The sequence below is a fragment of the Egretta garzetta genome, unplaced genomic scaffold (assembly GCF_000687185.1).
Source record: "Egretta garzetta isolate BGI_Z169 unplaced genomic scaffold, ASM68718v1 scaffold68, whole genome shotgun sequence".
Taxonomy (NCBI): Eukaryota; Metazoa; Chordata; class Aves; order Pelecaniformes; family Ardeidae; genus Egretta; species Egretta garzetta.
The window spans coordinates 866,929-893,112 of NW_009260774.1; the positions used below are offsets into that span (position 1 = coordinate 866,929).

Consider the following 26,184-nt stretch of genomic DNA (forward strand, 5'->3'; position numbering starts at 1 on the left):
CGGGGCCACAGGCCCTGCCAGGAGCCTGCTCCAGCGTGGGCTTCCCATGGGGTCACAGCCTCCTTCGGGTACCCCCCTGCTCCGGCGTGGGGTCCTCCCTGGGCTGCAGGGGCACAGCCTGCCCCACCATGGGCTGCTCCAGGGGCTGAGGGGAATCTCTGCTCTGGTGCCTGGAGCTCCTCCTGCCCCTCCTGCTGCACTGGCCTGGGGGGCTGCAGGGCTGCTCCTCTCACGTATTCTCACTCTTCTCTGCCCTTCCAGCTGCTTCGTCACAGCAGCTTTTTCTCTTTCTTAAATATGTTATGCCAGAGGTGCTGCCACCATTGCTGATGGGCTTGGCCTTGGCCAGCGGTGGGTGTATCTTGGAGCCAGCTGGCATTGGTTCTGTTGGGCATAGAGGAAGCTTCAAGCAGCTTCTCACAGAAGCCACCCCTGTAGCCCCCCATTACCAAAACCTTGCCAGGCAAACCCAATAGACTTGGAGATAGAGAGTTGGAAATCTTTGGCTTTAGGGTTGCATTGTACTTTTGCAATGATATTTATCCAGAGCATCCTTTCCTCTCCTTTGTTTCATGCCAAGCTTCCCAACCTGCATGGCACATGATGGGGGCTCTCTGCCACGCCAAGCAAAGGGTATGTGCTGTGTGTCCTGTAGCTCACCAGCAGCCAGGAGGATGGTCCTTGACAAATCGCTTGGAGACTGAGGCTGGAGACTTGCTTCTTAGTGCCATTGGTTTGTCTTCCGATGGGCTGACTTGTTTCCTACTTTGGGCCTTTACGTCTGTTTGCATTTGAGATTTTCTTGGTCTCATCTTACAGACAGTGTCTTCCAGGCTTGAGACATCTTCCCTCAGAGCCTACCAAGTGTGGCTTCTTTTTCATAAAAATGTCGCTGAATTAGGCAAGAATTAGCCTTTGAAAACCTGGAAACTAAACCATGGTCAAGAGTTCATGCCTCTGTTCCTTCTTCGTGATATGGAAGAATATCTGCTCCGATGAAGTCTTCAAAAGGACTGGGGATCTTCCCAGGTATCTGCAGAGGCACTGGAGTGGAGGCATCCAGCAGCAAACACAGTTACAAATCTTACAAAACCTTGGTGTAAAGGCATATTTGCTGCTCACTGACATTTTTACTGAATTGATTCCTGAGTCATCTATCCAAACACTGGCTGTGATTGAAGGGGGAATATTATTAGCCTGATACCGATTTTGAGCTGTGTAATTGAGACTGTATTTGAATTGCATAATAATTTTATCGTTGCTATGACATAGCGTAGGAGGTATGATTACAGCACCATGTACCAATAGATCCACTGAAAAGGCCTCTGCTCCATTAGAATTATTCTGAATGTCTAATCTTAAGTGCTGTTCTCCAACTTCATTGTAACTTGTTTAAGAAAAAAAAAACAACCCATCAAGTTAATATAGAGTGGGACACTTCCACTGGAAATGGATGTTGCTGCACGAGCTGCAGTTGAGTACAAGACATCCTAACTTGCTTTCAAACACTTGGCATTTATTTATGTTTTGATGGTAGGATTTCATTCCATGTCTTGTGGGGGAGGCCTGCGGAATTAACCTTTCACAATCTGCCTCTTACCAAAGCAGGTCATATCAGGTTGATCTTACCAACTCAGGGCAGCAAAAGTTGCCAGGTTATGATTCCCTTTTATCCACATGCTGACTGTGCTTTGGAGGGCAATACAGCTGATCAAGCAAAATGCCCAAGAAGTGTGCTTGGGAGGCTGAGAGAAGAGAGATCCATCACCTGTGTGGATCAGAAGGGGCCAAAATGAAATCAGGTTGGTAGGAACTGTGTTGACGTCCCGGGGAGGCAAACCAGCTCTGTGTGGCAGATGATAAGTCCAGGCTGGCGTTGGACCTTGGGTGTTCGCTGTGGCTCAAGGCCTTCATCAGGTTGAGGAGACGGTTTCAGCGTGACCGCTGGGATTCATGTGATGACGATTTTGCCTTGGGCAGTGACCACTCCTCTCCTTGAGACTGTTAATCCTCAACAGGCTCAAGCAATGAGGTCCCAACGATTTATCGTAAGACACTAGATGTTTGTGTTTTTCACGTGAAGATAAAGAGGAAGAGATGGAAATTAATCCAATGTTTTTTCTGTGAGCTGCCGTGGGATTACTTGTGCAAAGAGTGGTGTGAAGTGTCTCTACAGCAATGGGCATGGGTAACATGGGCAACAAACAGGTGGAAAGGAGGAGTTGGAAGCCACTGTGCTGCTAGAAAGCTATGACCTAGTTGGCCTTACTGAAACTTGGTGGGATGAATCCCATGAGTGGAGTGCAACTATCAATGGCTACAGGCTGTTCAGAAGGGACAGGTGAGGAAGGAGGGAAACCTTGGTCAGGGCAACCCCCAGTATCAATACAGGCTGGGGGATGAAGGGATTGAGAGCAGCACTGCCGAGAGGGACTTGGGGGTACTGGTGGATGAAAAGCTGGATATGAGCTGGCAATGTGTGCTGGCAGCCCAGAAGGCCAACCGTACCCTGGGCTGCGTCAAGAGGAACATGGCCAGCAGGTCAAGGGGGGGGATTCGGCCCCCCCACTCTGCACATGGAGTATTGTGTCCAGCTCTGGAGCCCTCAACACAAGAAGGACGTGGAACTGTTGGAGTGGGTCCAGAGGAGGGCTACAAAAATGATCCAAGGCCTGGAGCACCTTTTCTATGAAGAAAGGCTGAGAGAGTTGGGGATGTTCAGCCTGGAGAAGAGAAGGCTGCAGGGAGACATGATTGCAGCTTTCAGTACTTAAAGGGAGCCTATAAGAAAGATGGGGACAAACATTTTAGCAGGGCCTGTTGCAATAAGACAAGAGGTAACGGTTTTAAACTAAACCAGGGTAGATTTAGACTGGATATAAGGAAGAAAATTGTTACAATGAGGCTGGTGAAACACTGGAATGGGTTGCCCAGGGAGGTAGTGGAGGCCCCCATCCCTGGAAACATTCAAGGCCAGGTTGGACGGAGCTCTGAGCAACCTGATCTGGTTGAAGATGTCCCTGCTCACTGCAAGAGTTTTGGACTAGATGACCTCTAAAGGTCCCTTCTGACCCAAACTATTCTATGATTCTAAGTTTGAGTTATAGAAAGCATATTCACTGTTGTCCCTAATTTCCAGGTGTTCCTCCTGTAGGTACTGGCAGTACTCTCATACTCTGTCTTGCCTTGGCATGGGGAGAGACAGACATCTTGATTTGGGAAGCTCTCGGTGGGCAGGGAGAACCAGCAAGGGACCAGGTAGGATGGTCAGTGGCCAGAGCAGAGTCAGCTTTGCCCTTGGGTGTTTTCGTACCAACTGTGCTGGCTCTGTCCAGCTGCTGCACAGATGTGTTTGTGCACTGGGAGGGAGGATGGAGGAAAGAGGAGTGTGGTTGATGCTCCCAAAGTGTGCAACCAAACCAAAAACATTGCAAGCTGAGGAATATTATCTTAGATGGAAATAATTGTGCGTGATAAATACTGCGTTCTGGTTTCTGAAGCAGAGTGCTGTTGTTGCTGCTTGTTTCTGTCCGTTACTGTCAGCAGTGAGAGAATCCTTGTTTAGGGTCATCTGAACAGGGGTCTGAAGGGAGCTCTGTGCCCTGGTGACACCAGATGTGGGCCCATGTGAGAATGGAGGCCCTTGCCCATGAAAAAGGCAAATTTCAGCTTGGAAGCAACAAGCAAGACCTTGCAGATCCTTCCAGTCTGAAGCATGGAAGCTACTGGCAGCAACTGTAAGTGCTGACAGAAGTGGTCAGGTTTTACATGATCAGGCCAATAAAACCCTGAGATTTCTCCCATCCCCCTGGAATGGCAAAGATTCAAGATGTTGTACAGGGGAGATGGACTTCTAGGTCTGTGCAGCTCGGGTATATCATGCAGCTGGGGGCACGGCAGGCCCCTGTGAAACCTCACCTGGTGGAGAGGGAGAGGAAAGCATTCACTAGGCACAGTGAGTCACAGTGATCTTCATTTTCATGTTAGAGAGAGTACCTCTCTGCTTGTTGTTGCTGCCTTCAGGATACTGTGAAGACACTCATGTTGTGATTGTATGTGGGGATCCCTTGCATTACCACACCTTGCATCTCCTTACCCTACCTAACTAGGAGACTTTTTAGCTGCCTTCCCAGTCACTTTTTTCTGCTTGCAGCTCCCACCTTCAAAGGAATTAAAAATCTGTGTGTGCACCAGGAGCCTTGCTCTCCGTGCGTCCTCCAGGGCGAAAAGCCTTTATGTTACCCAAGGATCAGTTAAGCTGTCTTACTCAGTTTGGTTCAACATCTCCCATGTGGATGCCTGATAACAATATGAGGCATTTTCCTTGGACACTGAGATCCTGATACTGCCAATATTGGATTTAGTGGACTACTTGGTTTTTTCTTGCTTAGCTCCCCATGTCAAAGACGAGACTCTGAAACAAGGTATGTGGGTTTTTCGTGACCCAGAGCTGAGTCTCTGAGAGCCCAGACCCAAGAGCACTGAGCTGGGGCAGGAACTCCCCTTGACCTCTTTGGGCTTTGAAGCAGATGTCTGGGGGTGATATCTGCAGATAGATCAGCTGCATGCTCAACACTCGCTGACTTCTATACAGCAGAAGCAGATGCTGAACCTTTCTCTGCTGAAGTGGGGCTTTGAACTTTCTGTGCTTGTTTTCCCTGCGTTGTAGCAGTGGAAGAATACCTGGCTTTTGCCAATGGATATCAGCCAGATATCACATATCCCATCATCTGGGAAAGCTTGCCAGGATATTTTGGTTATTTATTAGCATGGTGCTAAACAAAACTTGTGATTACGTGCCTCACTGAACATAGGAAGTAATTCAAACCCAGTCCGTGCAGCTGGCTAGGAATACATCAAAATGAAACGATCATCTTCACATTCATCATGCAAAACCCCAAGGTGTTTTGTGGCAGCTTGGTTCGGTAACAAAAAAAAACCTGTGGTAAAGCCTTTATTTTGTTTCTTTTCCAGTACCTGCAGGGAGCAACTAGCAATTGAAGTAAAGTTCAGCTAACTTTTCTTTTTTCCTTTCTTTGGAGCTTGTACTTACTGTTCTTTCCCCATTTCAGTCACGCTGATATTATGATGAAAATGCAGAGGGAGCGATGCCCTGCGTTCTTGAGCGCGGAAGTAACTCTGTTTTGCACCGTGTGTTGGCAGTGCTCGTACATCCCTCCCTGTGCAAGAGACGATCAGGAGAACTCTGAGAACGTCACGTACAAGCAGAAATACTGGAAAGAGAAAGTGGGTTCGCAGCCATTTACGTGTTATTTTAACCAGCACTTGAGGTGAGTAATCCACATGTGCATAGGCAGCAGTGCCTGTGCATCTGTTTAACAGCTGTCCATTGGTTCTCTTTGAAAATACATATAAATGCATGCATATGCGTATATACACACACACACACACCCCATATAGTGATGTGGTTTAGCACACAGAGTTTAGTGCAGAACTTTGCGAGACAACTCTCTTGATGAAAAGCTGCATAGCAAGAGGAGAAACTGTTTTACCGCTTGAAGTCAGAGTATAAAACTCTGAGGAAGGTTTCCCTTAAAACATGTCATTTTATGGCAAAAAAGCATCTTGGCTTTTCACACTTAGGTGGCGTATTTCTGGCTTGGATATTAATGTTCCTTCTCTCCGTGGAAGAGAAATCCTACTCTGTTCATAAGGGGCTGGAAGGAAAGGGGAGATCGGTAAATAGTACAAACCAGTTCAGGAACTGTGTTTGCAGAGGATTAATGCATCAGCTGCGCGTAATAAACATTGACAGAACTGCCAGTCTTCATACGTGCTTGCGGGGTAGAAAGTTTTGACTTAAAGCATCTCCTCTTCTGTTTCAATTCTTACTTCTACGACTGATGTTGGTGTGACTTACACGCGTATAAGGGTGACGTGCGGTTTCCTTCCTTCAGTAAATGGGAAGAGGAGGGAGTCCTTTTGCCTCTCTCTTTCTGATGATGTTGTGCTGGGAAATAAAAGGCGATGTGGCAGCAGCAACTTACTGTTACCGCAGTGTGCAGGCTCGCTGGGAGGACCTGGGAGAACAGCAAAGATCGGGATGGCAAGTCTGTGTAGGCACAGAGGTGGAAAGAGAATATTTAAGGTCTCCAGAGCAGCCAGTGTTTTATTGGTGTTTAGATTCCAATTCTGGAGGCATGTGACACTTGCTTAATTTGATCAGCATGAGTAATTTTGGTAGAGCTGGGGAAACTGTTCTTGGTTGCGAAGTTAAGCACTCACTTAAGTATCTGCCACATCAGGGACTAAAGGAGGAGGTTGGTCCTACCCCACCAGCAGGTGCTGCCAGTTCCCCACGCTGCTGAGGCCTGGGACCTGCAGCAGCCACTGCCTGAGTGAGCTGGATAGTCAGAAACACGGGGTCTTCTGCAGGAGACATCGTGGCTAGGATTCATCTGAGCTGGTGTGGGCAAGATGCTGTGAAAGTTAGCTTTTGTAGGCAGGGGAGAGGGAGAGGAGCCTTTCATCTTACCCCCAAATAAATGCCTAATGTAGGTTGGATGCCCAGAGGTGTTTATTTCTACGAAGGAGCTTAGGGTGATCTGCTTGGGTGCAGGCACCTAGGTGGTCGGTGTCCAGAGCTAGGTGAGCTGGCTCTCACATCACATCCACAGGCGAAGCGAAGGCAAAATTCCTCTGAGGCTGCATACTGCTTAGGGTCTGCCATTTATGCAGGCTGACACTGAGGAATTGTGCAGCACCCAGGCAAGGTTTTTTCCTTATCGTTGCTGCATCCTATACTGTTAAATGTTCTTGCCAAATGCAACGGCTGCCTTGAAACACTGCCTTTTGCTGATCGTACAACAATTTATATACAGCAGAAGAGAGGCTCGCTGCCAGAGATGCTTGAAGATAGTCTAAGCTGAAATGTGTACACCATCTATTTTCTTCTGGAGATAGGAATGAGCTTTGAGAGATAAGTTTTGCTGACTAGGGATGTGCTTGCTTAGGTACACTTTTAGAGCTACGATGACTAAACTGCTTGTGAAGCAGTAAAAAAAAAAAGAAACATACAAACTGAGGGGAAAATCTGCTCGCTTCAAAGTAGAAGTGTCCATATTTTCTGTCAGGATTTTTTTAACTGTGTGGATGAGCTAACTCTTCTGTGTCAGTCTGTATAAAGCATATAGAATATAGTGGTGAGTTCCTTAGGGAGTAGTATTTGCAATATTAATACTCCGGCTTTTGAAATGGCAGAATAAAATTCTAGGTAAATATCTAGGCAACGAATGAACATCGCCTCCTCTTCATCAGGCTCAATTTAGCATCCTTCTCAGAACTGTTGCTGCAGGCAGAGCGCACCGTCGGGTAACACCTCCCTCCAGTTTGCTGGGGCACATTTCAACAGGCTGCTTTGGAAAGCAGAAGAAAGCGATGCCATTTGTACAGTTCAAAGTTATAAAAAAGGGGTGAGAAGCTGACATGGCAATTTCAATCATTCTTGGTTAATATGAACAGAGAGGCCCAGCACAAGTGGCTGCCTGACATTTATCCCGGGGAAAAAAAAGCGCAGCTTGCTTGGCTGCTGTAGGCACTTACCTTCAGCGTCCCCCTCTCCTCTGGCCAGCTTTGGGCCAAGTGGTGCAGGCTGCAAGGAAAAGCTGCTTTTCCAGAGCTCTGGTGAAGGTGCCTGTCTGGTGGCATGATGATATTCCGGTCTGAAGGGAGCCCTGCCCAGCAGAAACCAGCCTCCCCCCCCCCCTCTGTGTTTTCTGGGCACAAAATAAATGACAAATTCAGAGAAGGTTCTCAGGCTGTGGCCAAAGGTTTGAGAAGGAGCTGAGCTCTGGTGCTTCAGTATTCATGGGTCTCACACTGAGTGTCCCAGGGGGTCTGTAGTCATTGACCACGTGCAAGCAAGGGCCACAGCTGCATGCCCTAAAGTGGGGGGCCTGTGGGAACGGGTGGGATGGGGGAGATCCCATCGCTTTATTTCTTCACGTTTCAGGGCTCACTGACACCAAGAACAAGAACAAAAAGAGGGAAACCAAGATCTCCATCAGCTCAGACCCCTCAGTCTCATGGCATGCAGGGACAGACAGAGCAACATGCGTCAAACCATTTCATATTAGTGCCTCATTTGCGTGGCATCATTGCTTTTTAGCTCTGCGTTCATCCCATACGGCAAGAACGCCCTGTGATTCCTTCGCCGCAGCGCAGCGGATGACCCAGCCACGCTTTATACTTCTCTGTGTTCGCTGCTGGATGCTGTACACAAATTCACCTGAGATTTGGAGAGCAAACGTGGTCTAGTGGTACGCGACGACCTGTACAGTGTTTGGGTACCCTGCCGGCCGTTTAGGTGGGAATAATTACCTGCCGAAGCCCAGGATGCTCAGGTAGTAGGGCTGCTCATTTGTAAGTGGTGGAACAGAAATCTCCGTGTGCTTTGGTACTTCACAAAGATTTCTAAATTAATTCCCTCCAGTCAGAAGATGGTGTTGCAATTTCCTATCCTTTCTTTTACTCTACCACCTGTGGAGCAGTGCTGGGGTCCAAGAAGTAAAGGACTTTACTGTTAGTGAGACACGGTGCTGCCCCTGCCTGCAGCCATCCCGCTGAGGGGCTCTGCATCGTGCCGCAACAGGGGAAAAAAATACTGATGAGTGCCTGCTGTAGCGAAGGGATGTGAATCATTGTGGGCAAAGTAAGGGTGTGCAGCTTGCACACCTCTTTAAATGCAGATTGTTTGACTATAAAAAAAGAAAATATTTGTAAGGTTTCCCTACCCCATGCCCCCGCCTCTGCCAGCTTTCTCTGTGTCACATAAATTGCACGGTGTGGTGCATAAGTGATGGCTGAAATGTTTACGTGCCTGTAACTTTTTGGTTGTACGTGACTTTGGTAATCCCTGCACTGTAATTCTTCCCGTGATGTTCGGTAATTGCTCCGAAGGGTCTGATGGAGACCTGCTTCATCCCGCGTCAAGCTGCTTGGCAGCGCCTAACGGGGATGGGTTGCATAATGCAACAACTAATCCAGTTACCCCTGGTCAGAGCCCCATGAGGCTCCAGCCCTGAGCTCAAAGTCCTGCTAAAAATAAGTACTGGTCTCGCCTTTTAGCAATGAAAACAGAATTCTCTTGTCCGGTCAGTGAAGGGGAAAGGTGTGTTTTCAGAGTTAAGGTAGAAATTTCTTTAGGTTTTTTTTTTTTTCCCAGTTTGTTCTTTTTTCTTTCACCTTGGGGCTGCTGTCAGGCAGCAGTGGTGGTGCTGTGCAGGGGCCATCACCATTTGCAGCAGAACCAGGTCTCAATGCCTGGGAAGGGCTTGAAAGAATGCAGGGGTTTTTTTCCCCCTTTTGTCCCACTAGATCCCTCTCTTGCCCCTGCTGCTGTTTTGTGTGCTGATAGCTGGTGTTAGGAGTTTGGGTGCATCCCCTTGAGAGGCTTTGTATTTACTGGAGAACTGAATGGCAGTGTCACCGAAACAAGAAGTGGTCCATCACTAAGCTTAGGGGGAATATGTGCAATCCCTCCGGTCAACATCTTTGAACTGAGGTATTATATGAAAGTCACAGAGCAAAGATGGGCTTGTTAAACACATCATACTTGCAGGGATCTTTAATTACAACTGCTGATTTTCATGGGGAAAAGAAACACTTTTCCAGACATGACATACGTCCCTTGCCTTTGGCATTGCTGCCTCCGCACTAGGGGAGCAATGCTGTGGGGCTTCCAGCAAAGCCACGTCCTTGTCATGAGAGGGTTTCCCCCAGGGATGGGGGCACCTTCCCTTTTCTGTTTCCAAGCCAAACGACAAAGCCTTCAGACTCTGTGAACAGGGAGGTCACGGCTACAGAAGTAGCAAGAAAAAGTCAAAAGCTGCCGTGTGGGTAGGTGCTGACCTTGCCATGCAAAACCAAAACAGTTAAGTTACTATGTTTCAGGTGTCCTGATTGCTATCTATTTCTCTGTCCAAGGAAAGGGGTTGTTTACTGTGGAAGTACAGCCCTCTCCCTTCTCTTCTTTTTCCTGCTTGCCTGTTAAGTACATCTTGTGACAGGACAAGGGGTAATGGTTTTAAACTAAACCAGGATAGGTTTAGATTGGATATAAGGAAGAAATTCTTCACAAGGAGGGTGGTGAAACACTGGAACGGGCTGCCCAGAGAGGTGGTGGAGGCCCCATCCCTGGAAACGTTCGAGGCCAGGTTGGACGGGGCTCTGAGCAACCTGATCTGGTCAAGGGTGTCCCTGCTCACTGCAGGGGGGCTGGGCTAGATGACCTCTAAAGGTCCCTTCCAACCCAAAACATTCTGTGATTCTATGATTCTATCTTTCTCCCTTCCCCCAACCACCTTCCCCTTGTTTTCTCTGCCCAGCCTCCTCTGCTGCTCCCCCCGATCCCACGGCAGCTCTATGGCTCCTTCCCAGGCTCCTGCTCTCCTTGCTTCTGCTATTGATAAAGAGTTACTGGTTTAGAGGTGGAATCCAGAGATTTCAGCTAAAATTTCCTGCTCCTTTGGTCCATATCTAGCGTTCTCAGGCAGCTGCAGTATTTTCCTGCTGCTGTGGGCTTCTGTTTCATGGGGAGCTGACAACCACCTGAAGGCTTCTCCTCCTGAAGGACTGACAGGGTGTCTGGTTTCTGAACTTCTGGTCTTCTCCATCGTGGTGCAGCATGGTCCTGGGGGTCTGCCCCTGCCAGCACAGCCTGGCTTTGGCTCCTCTCGTCCCACAGCGCAGCCGTCGTGATTATCTCAGGGCTCAGAAGTAACTGTGAAGGGCCACACAAACCTCACTGCTCACCGCCAGCAGCTCTGCTCTCTCAGTGACACTCCCTGTCTGTCCTTGGCAAGACAAGTATCTCTGTGTGCATATTTCTGATTCAAAAACCCATGGGGCAGCTCTCTTGTATTAATCACTGTGTAAGCCTTGGAGCGAAAGCCAAAGGTTTTTGTACCAGGACAGCAGGACGGATCCAGATCTTGCTGATCCCCCAAGGGGCCTGGTGCAGTGCCCCGGTAATGAGCTCAGCCCCGAGCAGGATGCTGCAGCGAGTCGCCCAGCAGCGTGGCTGTGTCCTGTGAGCCAAGCAGGGCTCCTGCAATCCTGGCTGCTGCACTGGGTACTTTCTACAAGCAGATTTTGTTCCTTGTCCCTCAGGGTTCATTACAGGATTGCTTAGGAGTTGTTCCAGGGATGTCCCCAAACACTCTGCAGACTGCTCTGTGCACCTCACCAGCTCCTTCAGGCGCTCGATGGGAGGTGGTAGACGTTCTGCTCTGCCTGAGTGTTCATTTCTTCAGGAGGTGGAGGATAGCTCTTCCCCTGAACTGATGCCATCACTTGAGGGTAACAGACAGCCTGGAAGAAGCGAAATCCAGCCTCTGTAGGATAACCTCTTAATTAATCGCTAATGACTTTGCTATATTTAATTCATCTGATTAATTCTGATTCTAACTCCCTCTATCTCCTCCTAATTTTTCCCTGGTCTTTTGCTTTGGACCTTACAGATCTCACATGAAATACTAATAATAACTAATAACAACTAATACTAAATAACTAATCATATGGTTTTTAGCCTGGCATGGATCACCTGAAAACAAATGTAAACATGTTTATTCTTCAGGTTTTTAGCCAGGTGGCCTCCTAGGCCCTCACTCACACTGCCCGCCTTGCTAGTCTCTGGCTGCTGAGCCGGGACTTGCAAGTCCGGCTTGCAAGCCACCCACCTTGTGCCTCCCTGCCCCTCTTTTCAAGGAGCAAGCGAAAATCTGGGGATGAGCCCAACTACTTTGTTCACAGGGCGCAGCACATGGGCCCATGGTGAGCCCCTAAGCCCCTGCAGTCACCCCTGTGCATCTCCTGCAGAGCCACAGGGCTACGAGGGCTGTGGCGTTCCTGATGCAGAGGACCTCTGGCTGCCCAGGTCCCACTCCTCGCCATCAACTTGCAAGTCCAGTATAACCAATGTGTTGCTGGGGTGTTTTTCCTGCTCAGGGGTGTTTTCCTCTGCCTGGATGGTCCTTCTCAGGTCGTGTTGGCCAGCTCAGCTGCACGCACGCCCTGTTGGCACCAGCCCTGTGCTGCAGTGGCAGCAGGATGGTGGGTGGGCTCGGGGTCTAGTGCAGCGCATCGTGAGGGTGCAGGAGGGTTGATTTTCCCTCCTCGCTTTGGAAGCTGTTGTTTGCCGATGTTTGCAATCTCAGCAGCAGAAAGCAGAGGTAAACGGTTTATCTTGTAAAGGAAAATAGTAAACATTTTCTTTTCCAATAACCCCTCTTCAGGTGTTTCCCTCTGCTGTAAAAGCTGCGTCTCAGTGGAACCCTCTGCTGCCATTACACCCTCTAAGCTGTTTTCCAGAGCACTTTCCGTAACTGCTGACAGATCTGGTGATGGATCTGCAGGGAAGGGCTCCTCAACTGGGCACCACCGAGCCCAGGCTCCCATCCTCTGCCGCCTCCTCGTGCCACCCCAGCGCTCCCCAGTGCTCTCCCCTGTGCCCTGCAACATCTCCGCATGGGTCAGCAGGCGCAGGAAAGGGGAGCTGGTCCTGATGGGAGAGAGGGGGAATAATACGAATGCAAAGAAATGGCATTATACACTGCCAAAGTTGATCTTGATAGGATTCCATGGGCTGTTACAGGCAGATAACAGGGACGTTGGCATCCAGGAACGTGTGCTTTATTTGCTGGCAGCGCTGTCTGTTTTTATTAGCTTTTCTCACTTACTCCTGGGGTCCAGCAGTGCTTATCTGCACTGGAAAGTTAATTTGGGATAAGATAAAGAGAAGCTGAAAGCACAGTAACTCTTCCAGAATAACCACGCAGATTAAGACAAGTAGGGGCGAGGCTGAGATTTGTCCCACCGTTTTTTTGGCGCCAAAAATCAGTACTGAGAGGCTGCATCCCAGCGGGTCCCTGAGCTCTCCTGTGCACTGGGTCACCCTTCAGGAGTGCTCCTCCCTCCCCTTGACTAAAGAAGGGCATTTAATGTCTTAAATGTGGTGCCAATAGTCACTTAATGACATATTTTGGGGGGACCCAGTCATGACTTGATGCGTTGTCTGAAGAGACACCGTGAGCCGTTGACAGCGTATCGCTGCTGCCACGTAGGAATCGCATAGGGGATCTTGCTGTAGCTAAGAACAGCAATACTGTCCAGCTGAACCAAACCCTCATCCTGAGGCTTCATTAAAGGCCTCTGTAAGTCTTTGGCTCTTTTCCAAAAGGGAAACTCTTTTATATTATTAAGTTGCAAGAGTTAAGCATTGCACCTATAGCGAGTGTTTGGCATCCATTGCTGCTAACTTTGGTGCAGATGTTTTCCAAAATAGCTAAGGTTCAGTCAAAAGGATATCTTGCTCTCCCCAACCACACTTTCTTTTCTTTAACTGAATCCAATTTTCTAGTTCGTTTGCTTGCCCCTTATTTTTCAGCTCTTTGAGTAGTATCTGCTTTAAAAAAAATACTTAAATTCAACGTCGCTTGTAAGCTGAGAGCTGTGAGGACTGAAAGCTGCCTGCTTGTGGCCTCCTTGCCAATTAGCACTCTGTTATTCTTCACAGATGATGATGATGCAGTAAATAGGAGGGAAGCAGTATTATACCTCCTGTGAAAGGATTTTTCTGTTCAGATGCTGCCGCTTATATGGCATAGACTGGTGAGTTTGTGCCCGTAAAGCTGATATTATTTTATTCAATTTATGATCTCCACATGTGCCTGATCATGTGTCTGGAGTATTTCAGTTGAGAAGACTTCATGTGTTCCACTATTGAATACACCTGGGCTGCTTTTAATAATTTTTTTGTGTTACCGAGTTTCAACTTTTACATAGCTGAGCTTCTCATAATCAGAGTCTTATTCTGCTCCTTACTACACAAATAAAGAGAGACGTGGAGATGCAAATGTTGGTGCGATTAAATCAGGGATCAGGTGTAGCCTGGTGGTCTGGCTCCACCAACTCCTTAGGGTTGGATAAAACCCTGCAGATTTGCAGGCACCTCCATTAATTAACTCTCGGTGAAGGAAAAAGAGTTTCTTCTCGTTTCCCTTACAGGGAATGTTTTTTCAGCACTGCTTTGTGATGAGGATGAAGCTGTTGGGGGAGAGACAGCACAGTCATTGCACACATATCTGTTCCCATGTGCCACCGCATTAGGAAAGCTTAAGTCCCGGGACACTGCTGGATGAGCCTGGGTTGCCAGCATTTTAGGCTGTGAGGTTTGTTGCCCCAAGGAACATCAGGTAGCGTTGACAAAGCAACGTGGGATGGGAGTGTTCAATGTAAGTGAGGACCAATATGAGTCAAGACTATATATATATTTTCCTAATTAGAGAAAGTTGTTTCCTTCCTTTGCAGAGGGTTTTCCAGCAGAGTGGGTGTCTCTGGCTGTAGGTGGGAAAGTAGCAGCAAAGTGCAAATGCCACGAGGCTGATTTAATAACTCTGTTAAACTTCAGGGGGAGCAGAAAGAGCCAGAGCTGAGGAAAACGTGCTATCAGATTTCCCAACCAACTTCCCAGACTTGGAAGAGGCAGATGGATACCTGATCTTTCAGACATGTGGCACGGTTGAATTTCCAAGCCTCTTGAGATGCCTGCTCCTTGCTATTCTCCTGCCTCCATTTTCCTTTGGAAATGCATAATTCCATTACACACCCAACTGTGACCATGTGTCAGATGCTGTCAGCAGAGGCAGTGGGTGTTCAGATCTTCAGGGGACGCTCCCCAAGGTGTCCCTGTAGGAGAGCACTCAAGTCCACTGAGCAGCTGGTGTTTGCAGCACCAAATCACAGCTTATTGCTGAAGTAGCCTCTGCTGGAAAGGAGCTGAGTCAGGGGCCTCTGGCACCCAGGGGCTGGGAAGGAGTCCTCCTGGGGGTAGGTTTTGTGCAGACCCCTGCCTGCCAGTGTGGCTGGGCTAGCCCTGGCCACCAGTGATGCAACGCTGAGGACAGGGACTGGCTCTGCACCCAGACCCAAACCACAGCCAGGGCTTCATCAGGAGCCTTCATGTAGCCCCATGGACACATCAGGGCTCAAAGCTAAAAGGGAAGCTTTAACTGCACTTGAAACTCATCGTGCAGTGTCCGATGCCATTTGAGGTAGATACGTACAACTGCTGCCTAGGATTATGTTTTCACTGGAGTGGTTTTTCAATCCACGTTGTGAAATTGTAGCTCTCACACTGTTTGTGATGACCACTACCCCTGGAAGCCCTAAAGTACCAATGCTTGCTTTATTTTTTTTTATCTGAATGAACTTGTTCGCCTATAAACACTGCAAGTGGAAGGCCCTTGTGGCCTGCCAGGAATGCTGGTGATAGACAGGACAAATGAAAGCGGTGAATGAAATGGTCCACTTAATCATTTTCTAACACTGTTGCAAATAAAACACCTTTATCGTTTCCATGGCAGATGCTTTCCCCTTATGATGAATTGATGATGTCAGTTGATTTATATTTTCTCCTTCTTCCATTCCTCCTCTTCGTAGGCCAGATGACGTGATGCTGAAGCGCACCCATGACGAGACTGTCCTCTTGCACTGCTTCCTCTGGCCTCTGGTTACGTTCCTGGTCGGAGTCCTCATCGTGGTCCTGACCATCTGTGCCAAGAGTTTGGCTGTCAGGGCAGAGGCAATAAAAAAGAAGAAGCATTTGTAAATGGCGAGGCTCCTGATGGAAAAGAAAAACCTGCAAGAAGGTCTCAAGTGGGGCAGCTCGACACACGTGCAGGTCTGCGGGGCCCCCAACGGCGCCTCCTTCCAGAGTCTCATCTGACGGTGGAGTTGCTCTTGCCTCAGGATTATTCTTGGGAGACTGCCCCATGAAGTGTCAGCTAATTGCTTCTTCTGCTATGGCAGCAAATAAGTATATTCTACCAAAAAAAAATCTACACTGCACCAAATATGCTGTGTGCTGTTAGTCCTGAACAGCAGCTACCCAGGTCCTAGTGGTATTGAGAGACAGTTTATACCCCCCCACCCCTGATGTCGCTCATTTCATCTCCATGAAGAAATCTTTATTATTGTTTAATATTAAATATTTAAAATATTTACTTTGTGATAAACTGTACTTCCAAAATAATAAAGTTTGGTTGTTTGGTTTTTTTTTTTTTTTAAAAAACAAAGCTTTAAGACAAAAGTAACACTGTGCTGATTTTGGTTTTTTCTTCACTGTGTAGAATTTCATTTTAAAATTCAAACTTTAACTTCTGTCTAGACGAAATCTTTCATCATCACCTGTTCATTGTGAAGCAATGTAGAAATCTCTCAGAAATACTTCTCCAAAAAAAAGAAACAATTATTGGAAAAGGTGATTAAATACTGGATCTGATTTTCTTGCCTCAGTGGTATTCAGTCCCTACAGTTTTTCTTGTCCCCTCTCAGTTACCCTCTTCACCAAAATGCTCTCAGGCCGTAAGGAGCGGGGATTTGGAGTGGTTGAATAGGTTTTTCCAGCGATTTCCCCAAGTAGTGGAGTGCCTGAGCACTTGCTGAGGGGAGCCTGGGAGCCGTGGTGTCACACATGTCACCAAGCTCCAGGGGTGGCTGGAGAGGGACATCAAGTCCTTGTAGGGCTGTCGGTGTTTGCCGCTGAACTGCCCATCCCATCCCATTCACGCCAGGCCCATGCAGGGTCCCCCTGAGGGGATGCTCCAGAAAATGCAAGGTGGGCTGGGCACGGCATCTCGCTGGGTCTCCTCACTCTGCTCATTCCTCCAAATTGCGGCGTACGACGGGAGTACCCGCCCTTGTCTGCGCACTCGGTGCAGAGGTTTCCCTGTGTCTGGCAGTTTCCCCGAGCACATCTGAGATGAGCAGCTCCACGGCACACGGCCTCGCCCCCGCAGGGCTGTGCGCCCCTGGGACCACCTGTGTGGCTTTGCAAGGGCTGGCACACGGCGGGGAAGAAGAGCCACGTGGTTCGGCCAGGAAAGTGAGTCTCTCAGCGTGTGATTACTGGCAAAGCATTTTAATTTACATTAACAGTTCGGCAATTCTAACCAGACTGTTCGTTGTACTAATCTCTGGTATTCTTAGCATTATGCTTAAATACCTTGTGTTTCGTTGTGCTTTTAACACATAGGAGAGGTGTTTCCTGAGGACGAGGAAAGTGCTAGATCTGAAAGCCTGAAAGCTTTGCTGGCACAAGGCACAGTGACAAACCTGCTTCTATTGCCCACTCTCCATCTCAGATTAATCGCATTGTTCATTTAAGGACTTATTTCCATACAGCTTTGTATTTAGTAAACTTGTGCACGTTCTGGGCATCGTGGTGCCCAGTGATGTGGGCAGCAGGGTGTCTGGAGGTCATTCCCCAATTCTCCTGCTCACTTGCTGTATCACTTTTGGAGAATCCTCTGGTCCCAATGCACTCCAGGATAGCTGTTCCTTTGAAGGAAGGTAAGGAAACCTGTCTGTGGAAGTGCTTTGATGCTTCTTGGCTAGGTACTCTGTATGAAACATCTGATTAGTGCTGGTTGCACATGTTCAAGCACTTCCAGTTCTGTGGATTAAAAGTGCTGCTTGCATGAAAATTTCCCAATGCTCTGTTTTAAATGCGCCCCCCCTTTGGATGTGCCTGTTGTCAGGCTCACACGGGTACCCTCTGCCTCAGCCTGCCGAAAAGGATAGCACTGGATATACTGGATGAAGAGAGGTTGTGAATGCTCAGCCGACTTCTGGAAGTGCTGTCCTGCAAAGGATGCGGCGTTCCCTTTCACTCGTGTCTCGCTGCCGTGGCCTCGCCCGCGTCCTCTGCGATTCCCTTGTCCTGCCCACCCGCAGAAACATTGCACATGAGTGTCTGGTTTTGGGGCTGGGGTGTCTGTTACTGTGTGTTTTCTTTTACATATTACTTTTTTACACTCTGCAAATCATAGAACGCTGCTGCTGTGGGGTGGTTTAGTTATCTGGGTAAGGTGGTGGCAAGTTCCTCTCCTCTATTCCCTTCTTACAGGTGTGGGGAATAACCCTGGTATTCTGCACATATATATCTCTGTTTTCCCAAGGGAGAAGGAAATACATAGTGACACAGATTCATCATGGATTTTTAAGCCATTATCTTGGGGCTCACAAATCCAGATTAACAAAATCCTCTCTAGCTTTGCTCCAGAAGCTTTTGTGACTGAACCGTGCGGCTGGTTCTCTGAGCGAAAGGCGAGAAGCAAATTGAGTTGATGCAGCTCGCTTGATCGGCAATCATGTCTTTAAATCTGTTAGAAATGCCATTTGCAAAGGCCTCTGGAGGTAAGTAATGGTTACAAAGATGATATTAAATCATTTTGCAGAGAGATTAACATCCCAAATTAAACATCTAAATTGGCATGCAAAGACAGGCAGTAAGTATCTCCCTGGCTTGGCAGTATGTGATGCTGAGGGGGAAAAAAAAAATCCTAAAATTCACTTTTCTGTCCCAGCCTGCACCTTGCTGATTTAGAAATGTCTTTCTAATCCCCATGGTTGATCATGGAAGCTGGGGATTTCCTCCTAGTGGATTATTCACTGATTTCCCCCTTGGCTTTGTGGATTTCCAGTTTTCGCAGCGTATTCTCTGAAGCGTATTTGCAGCCAGAGTGGCTGCTTTTTTTTTTTTCCAGAGCCATCTGCAGAGTCGACTTTTGCATTTTATTCACTATTTATATGCTATTGCTTTGAGGAATTTTGTTCCGTCATGCTGTCTGCTGCTCCGCTTCAGCAAGACCTGCCTTCTGTTTCACATAGTACAATTAAATCGGTTTGCCTGCGCTCTCTCTCTCTCTGTTAGCTTCTTGGGCTCATTCTAAAAGTTGAAGTAATAGGAGCAGGTTTGGTTGCATTTTTCTTGCTTTGTGTGTTTCTGTGTTGCCAGTAAAAGATGAGATTTCACAACACATTAGAAAATTGAGTTACTGAATGAGAAGCCTTAATTCAATGCTCGGAGCAGATGAGGGGTGTCACAGGGGTATCCAGGAGCACTTTTAAAGATCATTACCTGTCATTTCTGGTGTAAATGTAGCCCTGTGACAGGGCTCCAGCACAGTCTGCTGGATTTGAGGGGCTTTTCCCAGATGGGCTCTTTGGCAAAGCGCTGCAGGGTGCAAGCTGGGAGGCATGTGGAGCGGTAGCGCAGGTCTCAGCTTCCAAACTCGCGCTGCCAGGTGAGTTTTGAGGGATTTGTCCTCGATCAGAGCAAAGGTGTCTGCCAGGCGTGAGAGCGCAGAGCATTCTGTGCATCTGCCGCCATGGGTCAGCCTGCGCCAGGGCTGGGTTGTCATCCCCGAGGGATCAGGGATGGCGACGGGGGGGCAGCTCAGCTCATTTCACCTGCTATGCGAAAGGATCCGCCGAGCGTGTGTTATCCCATCAGAGTCCCGCTAGGAAATCCGACAGGGGAAAGACTGGTTAATGTTTAAAACCCTTTCGTAGATAAGGTGTAGGGGTGACGTAACCTTGAGGAAGTGTCTGATGCAGGTTGCTAGGGGTTTAGGCCTTGCCTGAACAATTAAAACTATTTTAAAGTGGGCAGTTGGCACCTGCGTGGGCCTGGCATGACACGGGACAGAGTGGATCGCCTGTTAGCAGAAGGGACGTGCCATGCAAGCGGCTTTGCTCAGCACCGCAAATACAGGAGCTGCCTGCCGAATCTCTGCTTCTGCAAACTTTATCCTAAAGGGCCAAAAGTATCTTAAAGCCAAGAATAAACACATGGAAGAGGTGACACCTAGAAGAGTGTTTAAGAAGAAAAGAAAAAAACCTGGTTTATATTTAGGTAATCAGATGAAAAGAAGCACAGCAGAATTCCTAATTATGAAGCCTATTGTATCACGAGAATATTTTCTTGCAGTCCCTGACAGAAATCCTATAGCTGGAGTTATAGACAAATCAGCTTATTTCTGTGTGTGATTTCTCCAAGAACCAAAAGCTGTGGGTTTGTTTTTTTTTTTTTTTCTCGGCATGGAGCAGCTGCTATTCCTCCATTAACTTTCAATCAGAAACCAACCCCTTCGCTTTCTGGCATCTTAAGAGGTTGCTACGCTGATCTGTCAAGCTAACAATCTTTGCTGTGGAAAGCATGAGCGGGAAAATCTCCGAGGGAATATGCGTGCAATTAATCATACTGCCTTGTCAGGTCACAGACCCACTGAATGAATCAACCCCCAAGTTTGATATTTGAGAGGCTGTGCAATTTTCTTTCTGGTTTGATATGCTAGCACGAACGCTGTCATTACTTGTACTGCATTTAATTCGCAGCTCTTTGGTGGTCTGATGGTTTTAAGTCTCGTAAGCCAAGACATTGCTTTGCATGCGTTGGGTGCAAGGCTGGAGATGCAATAAGATGAAAAAGAGTAGCCCATTAAATTATACAGCTTTAATTTGGATATAAAATCTCAATACAAAATATATTGCCATAGCTGTAAAATTAGATACACACCTACAATACGCAAACAATTTCCAAACAGCCCATACAGCAATCAACCTGAAATAACTCTCCCAGAAATGCAGTAAAAGTTACTTAAATCACCTTTGATATTGCATTAAAAAAAAAAAGCAATCTGCCTGTAATTTAATTTAATGAGCTAATGCAGTGTCAAACGCTACCTTACATAACGTAACTTCTTGACGACTTTTCAGCTAACATAAGGTTTATCCCTTTATTTATTTGCATGCCAGTTGCCATTCACTGAAAGCAGTTGGAAAAAGTCAACCATTAAGCTCTTTCATATTCCTGCTTGTTCAGCAACTGACAGCAACTGATGGTTTCTGGACAAAATACTTCAAATATTTGGACCACAGACAGGAGGATCAATTCTGTAAGAGATGCGAGTAGCTAATGGTTTGTTTTCAAAGTCCCTGAAGAGCCAACTTCTAGGCCATTTCCATTCCCTTGCGGTGGGATTAGGGCAAATTGAGGCTTCAGATAAGGAGCAATTTCTGACCATACCTACCAGAGCACGAGCAAATACTGAAGTCTGTGTCTTTTCAATATACCCACGTGGCTGCATTTCATTTCAATGCAAGAATGCAATTTCAATGCGTTCCAATGCAAGAAACATAGGCCCCAACGCCGATGGTTTGTGGGGCTGCAACCTGCATTTTGCAGGTCAGCTGCTTTGAGCAGAGCCCTCCACCTTCTCCACTTGGCAGGGGAGTAGCTCTTCCCCCGCCCCTTTCCCCCCTTGCAGTGAGGTTTGGCTCCTGGTACCCACAGGAGAGAGGGCAGAGTGGCTGCCCCATCTCTACCACCTTCCCCACTGATTTTGGAGGCAGCAGCATCTCCCGGGTGTAAGATTTGGTGTTTGCTGGAGGCCTGGATGGTGGGAACCCTGCCAGGGTGTGGGGCTGCGGGGCGAGAGCACGACCCGGGGCCATTGCAGAGAGCGCTCCCACCTAAGGGCAAATGTGAAAGGCTGGAAGGGGCACGGGTTTGACAACAAGTGAAATGTTTTGGGGAATTAAAAGGGCTGAACTATCTTTTTCTGCACTGTTCCTCTGAAGAACAATGTTTGAGACAATTAAAAATTAACTTTGAAATTGCCAGGACGTCTGTTTTTAGGCAGGGGGAGATTATTTTGGAAGGACCAAATATACAGCAGTCAGTACATCTAAATGGCAGGCAGCCTAGATCTTAAATATTTTTTTTTCTGAAAAATCATGAAAAATAGAAAGGAAAAAAAAAGAAAAAAAAGGAAATTCTGGAGTTAGCTAATGTCTCTTGGTTTTGATGGATTGATTTTCAGTCCTTACCAAAAACATAGAGAGTATCCTATGAATCTACAAGTACTGGGACAAGTGAATCACAGGCAGTAATTGGTTCTGGTTATTAAAAGCAAGCAGCATCCTGTGAACTTTGCTGCTTTTTTACAGCCAAACTGGAGACTAACGGAGACATATATGGGAAGCAATACACGGTAGGGAGCATTTTAAATAATGCCTTGAGATCTTATTTAAAAAATTAATTTAGATCAGGCTGGCAACAAGAGAGGGGAGATTGAAAACGGGCTGCAGAACTGTCAACACAAAGCAATAATGAACAGCGAGACACAGAGCGCAGGTGTGGGGTGAGGTGTCTCGGTAGCTTTATTCATGATATGAAATGGCAAGGTAAAGGGCAAATTAATTGAATTTTTTAAAATATGCCAGATCAGGAGGTTTGTGAGCTCCGGTTTGACGGGCAGGTGATTCAACAGCAAATATGAGCAGCTAAGAATATTAGCAGAAGTGTCTTTTCTATTTCCTGAAAAATACAAAGTAATAAATGAGGACTGGAGGGACAGAGCAAATGTAACATTTGGTGGGAGGAAACGTCTTGGCAAGCAAAAATGTGACTGTGAAGCCTTCAGATAGGTACTAGACAGCATGGTGGTGGGATCGCTGCTAGCTAACCCTGGCTTTGATGGCATTTAACTGGTGTCTCGGGCTGAAACCATAGCCTTTCCTCCAGTACCTGTCGCTTAGTGACTTCCTGGGGGAAGATGGGGTCACCACATTTGTTTTGTCAACCTGTTTTAACCTATTTTTTTAATCTGTTTGGTCAGAGCAACGTGTATTTCCCATTCTTTTTATGCTGAAATTGCTGGGAAGTTTAGAGCAGTGTTGCATGGGGGCTTTTTGCAGCAATTCAGGAAGTTTCTGGTGCCTGAGGCCGTGTGCTGGGGGTAGCATGGGGGGGATGGAGCTGAAGCTGGCAGAGCCCGGCGGCTTCAGCTGTGCCATTGCAGCATCAGGACCACCAGGACTGTCACACTGATTTTTCTTTCCAAAAGCAACATGTTTCTGCTGCAAATGCATGCAGGGCTACAGAACCCCTGCCTAAACACTTTCCCAGAGGGAAGAGTTTCCATGACTGGATGAGGCAGGCAGGACATTGCTGGGACCGAATATCTCAGAATTCACTGGTGTCAATGTCAACGGGTTTGGGGTCAGGTTGGGTTTTCCTCCAGAGATATTTTGGACATAAAACACATAGGCATGCACACAAGTCACTTGACAGTAACCTGCTATCCTTGCGCACAAGACACGCATGCATGCATGCCCAAGGAGTTCTCGCTGTGCAAAGTGAGCAAAATTAAAGAAGGTTTAGGCAAAACTCGGTATTTCAAATCAGTTTCTAATGACCTACTGCTCAAATTATGTTTTGACCGATCTCAAAACTTTGTGGGAACTATTTCTTTTTGTCCAGAATACCTGTACTGACTTACAGCCTATTTAGTAGCAACAGGGCAACTAATATATATATATGGCCGCATGGTGGAAGCTCGTTGCAGCATTACCTATGCCTCCAAGTAAGATGGATTGGGAATTGTTCCTTCCTTCCATCCTGCTATTGGAGTGATGATGCACTGTTCACTCTGTTGCTTCCTTCTTAAACACCCTTTCTCCAGGCACGCACATACATACGCCTTGTGCAGCAAAGGTTTACCCAACTCATCATTATTCTGTATTCATGCACGCTGAGCTGTCTCTCTCAATAATTAGCTTTGTAATGATCGAAGACATTCTGTACCAACTTGCATTCCTCCTCATTTTATTGTTCCTCTATCACTCCTGTCTAATGTTTCTCATGTTGCATTTTCAAGGTTGCTTTAATGGATAGCCAAAACAAAAAGGCAAAATAAAAGTGAAAAGCCAAATTGATTAGTTTTATATTTATTTTGAAAAGATACATTAAAATTAACTTTTTTTTTAATGTACATTCTGTGCTTTGCTAAATAACCTTGAAGACTGTGTTGCCAAGTCAAGCATTGCTATTAGCAATACTTATTATGTACCTCAAAAGAGTTCTGATAATTTGGCCCTCTCCATTTAAATGCTACCCTATGAAATCTGAGAAAAAAAAAAAACATGTAAGAAGTGCTGCGGCCTTTCTGAAAATGCAGGGGTTGCTTCCCCTTCAACAGAGTGCATTTCTGGCAAGTGTACCGAATGAAATCCTGCTCCATCCTTGGATGAGGAAGAAGAGGGATGGCAGCACAGTTATTTTTCATAGCGTTTTTAAAGAGGGATTTTAACGGGACTGTAGGACCCCTCAGATCCCCGGGAAGTGAGGATTTCTTTTACAGGCAGCTGAACTGCTGTCTGCAGAGGTGAGGTGTTATGCACAAGGTTGGACAGTGAAACAGAGATGGATATGAAATGCAGGGATCCTGGCTCCTGAGTCCCTGCTCCAGCTACTAGCCCAGTTTCTCGTCCTTTGCTGAAAATGCACGTAGGAAGATGCAGGTTTTGTGGTGGGATCCAGCGTTTCTGCATGTCAGCAGCCCTGTTAAATGCTAATAATGCTCTGGGGGAGCCAGCTTTGCAGGTGTGCAATGCACAATTGCAAGTGGTGGCGTTTGCTTCTGTTTCCACTCCAAGTGCTGGATGCGAGTTTGGCGATGAGGCAGTGGTTTGACGCTGGGAATGGTGGTCATGCATCCAACAGAAGGGGGAGAGCTTTTCCTTCCCTTCCTCCCTCTCCTGGTCACTTTATCCCTTACTGTTCCTCTGAACAATGCCCTCGCAGGTTGATCTAATTTTCTTTGAACTTCAGGCACTGCATAACTCATACTTTTGCCTGTTATTCCTTCCGAAACATCTGCCATTATTTATCTGGACAGTTTAAACTCTTTATGTTCAATTTATTAGTCTCTCTGACAATTACATCCAGCTTTGTGTAGAAATACACTCGGTGGTGGAAACAGCTGCCAGCCATACGGGTCCCCTAGCTCCTCTCATGATGGTTTTCATTACAACAATGCGAACTGTTTCAGAGGGTGGGATATGATGACCGTGCCATTTTCCTGGAAAGAGGCAGCAGCCCCATCCAGTAGAAGCTAGCACAACCTCTTTTACCATCTAACTTCTGAGTGAAGACGTTTTTAATGCTGATCCAGAGGCAGACGCCATTGGCAAACCCCTTTCCTGGGCTACAGGAAGCTCCCCTTCTCCTTTCCTGCGGGGTGTGCAGCGTCCAGGAGGCAGCGGTGGGCTCCTACAACGCGGAGCCTCGCCAGCAGGTCTGGGGACCCGGCATCCATGCTGCCAGCAGCTGTGGCACCTGGTCCTCACCCAACCCTGCCCCCTTGAGTTCATGCCGTGGTCTTAAATGTAAGGAGGATAGCGGGAGAACGGATTTAGAGCCTCACATAGATTAATTAATGATCTGCTCTTTCTTGTGTCATCCTCACTTACTTTTCAGACTAGTGCTAGGCTAAACCTCTTGCTTCAAGATCCCATCTTGCCCAAATTCTGTATTTCCTACCACTGACATTTACCAGGAATCATGCCTAGGTCACACTAACTAGCGTGGCAAATTAGACCAGTCACAATGTTCGGGGGAAAGCTTGATTTTAATACTTAATTTTGAGTATGAAGTTGGAGGCTAGAAGGCCATTCATTTCTTCTGGTTAAAGGCCATTGCACAAGGAGCCTTTGAAGTTCAATTACTTCAAGGCCCATATACCACCCAAATCTGTCTGTGTCTCTGCTGTAACGTTTGAAATGCACCACTGTTTTCCATAGCATCTTGCATGCCATCTGTTTTCTAAATCACTTTGCTCAGCTGCATAATTTAATTACCAAGACAAGAACTAGAGGGGGGAGGATATGGAGATGTAGGTAAGGGAAATTTGTTTGTGAGGTCCCTGCACCCAATTATCCCTCTCTCAGTGCAGGTACCAGCAGATGTAAAGTGGCATTTCAGGAACAAAGGGGGCCTGGTCATGCTAACAAGACCCTCAGCTTCCCCGTCTCCCTGGAGGAGGTCCATGTGGGGAACAGAGTCCCACTGCATCGGGGTTTCATGCACTTGCCATAACACAGGACACAAACCAATATCCCTCTTCCTCTTGCTGTCCAGAGCTTTTCTTTCCCTTTCTCTGGTCCCCTTTTCTTTGGTGCTGGTGCCCAGTCATCAGGCATTATTGCACCTATGGGAAAGGCAGGGTTAGATCCACTTTTTTTCAAATCTGTTGTTCCTGTTCCTCACAGATGTAGGTGGCAGGTTGGGGATCAAGCTGGGTTGAAGTCTCATTTTCTGGAGTCTTGTGAGGGGCAGGTCAAGCTCTGCCAGAGCAGGTGGGTGGGGAAAGGTCCGAGAAGCAAAAAGAGCGATGTCTGACAACCCATGCCCCGCCAGCCCGCGGCTGCATGAAAACCTCAGACACTCTCCCCTGCAACAGATTGGGGAGATTAAAAAAAGCCATTTGTTTTTGTTGACGACAAGGTACTTTTAACACAGATCACTTCCCCAGTCTG

The 26,184-nt window shown here is 47.3% G+C and overlaps 1 protein-coding gene across 1 annotated transcript; it reads left to right on the forward strand.

The window, feature by feature from the left end:
- Positions 1 to 3,633: 3,633 nt before the first annotated feature.
- Positions 3,634 to 15,628, forward strand: KCNMB4 (potassium calcium-activated channel subfamily M regulatory beta subunit 4). The gene is made up of 4 exons (XM_009646307.1): positions 3,634 to 3,737; positions 4,392 to 4,424; positions 5,073 to 5,291; positions 15,460 to 15,628. The coding sequence occupies exons 1-4, from the start codon at positions 3,634 to 3,636 to the stop codon at positions 15,626 to 15,628; spliced, it is 525 nt and encodes a 174-aa protein (XP_009644602.1).
- Positions 15,629 to 26,184: the final 10,556 nt, after the last annotated feature.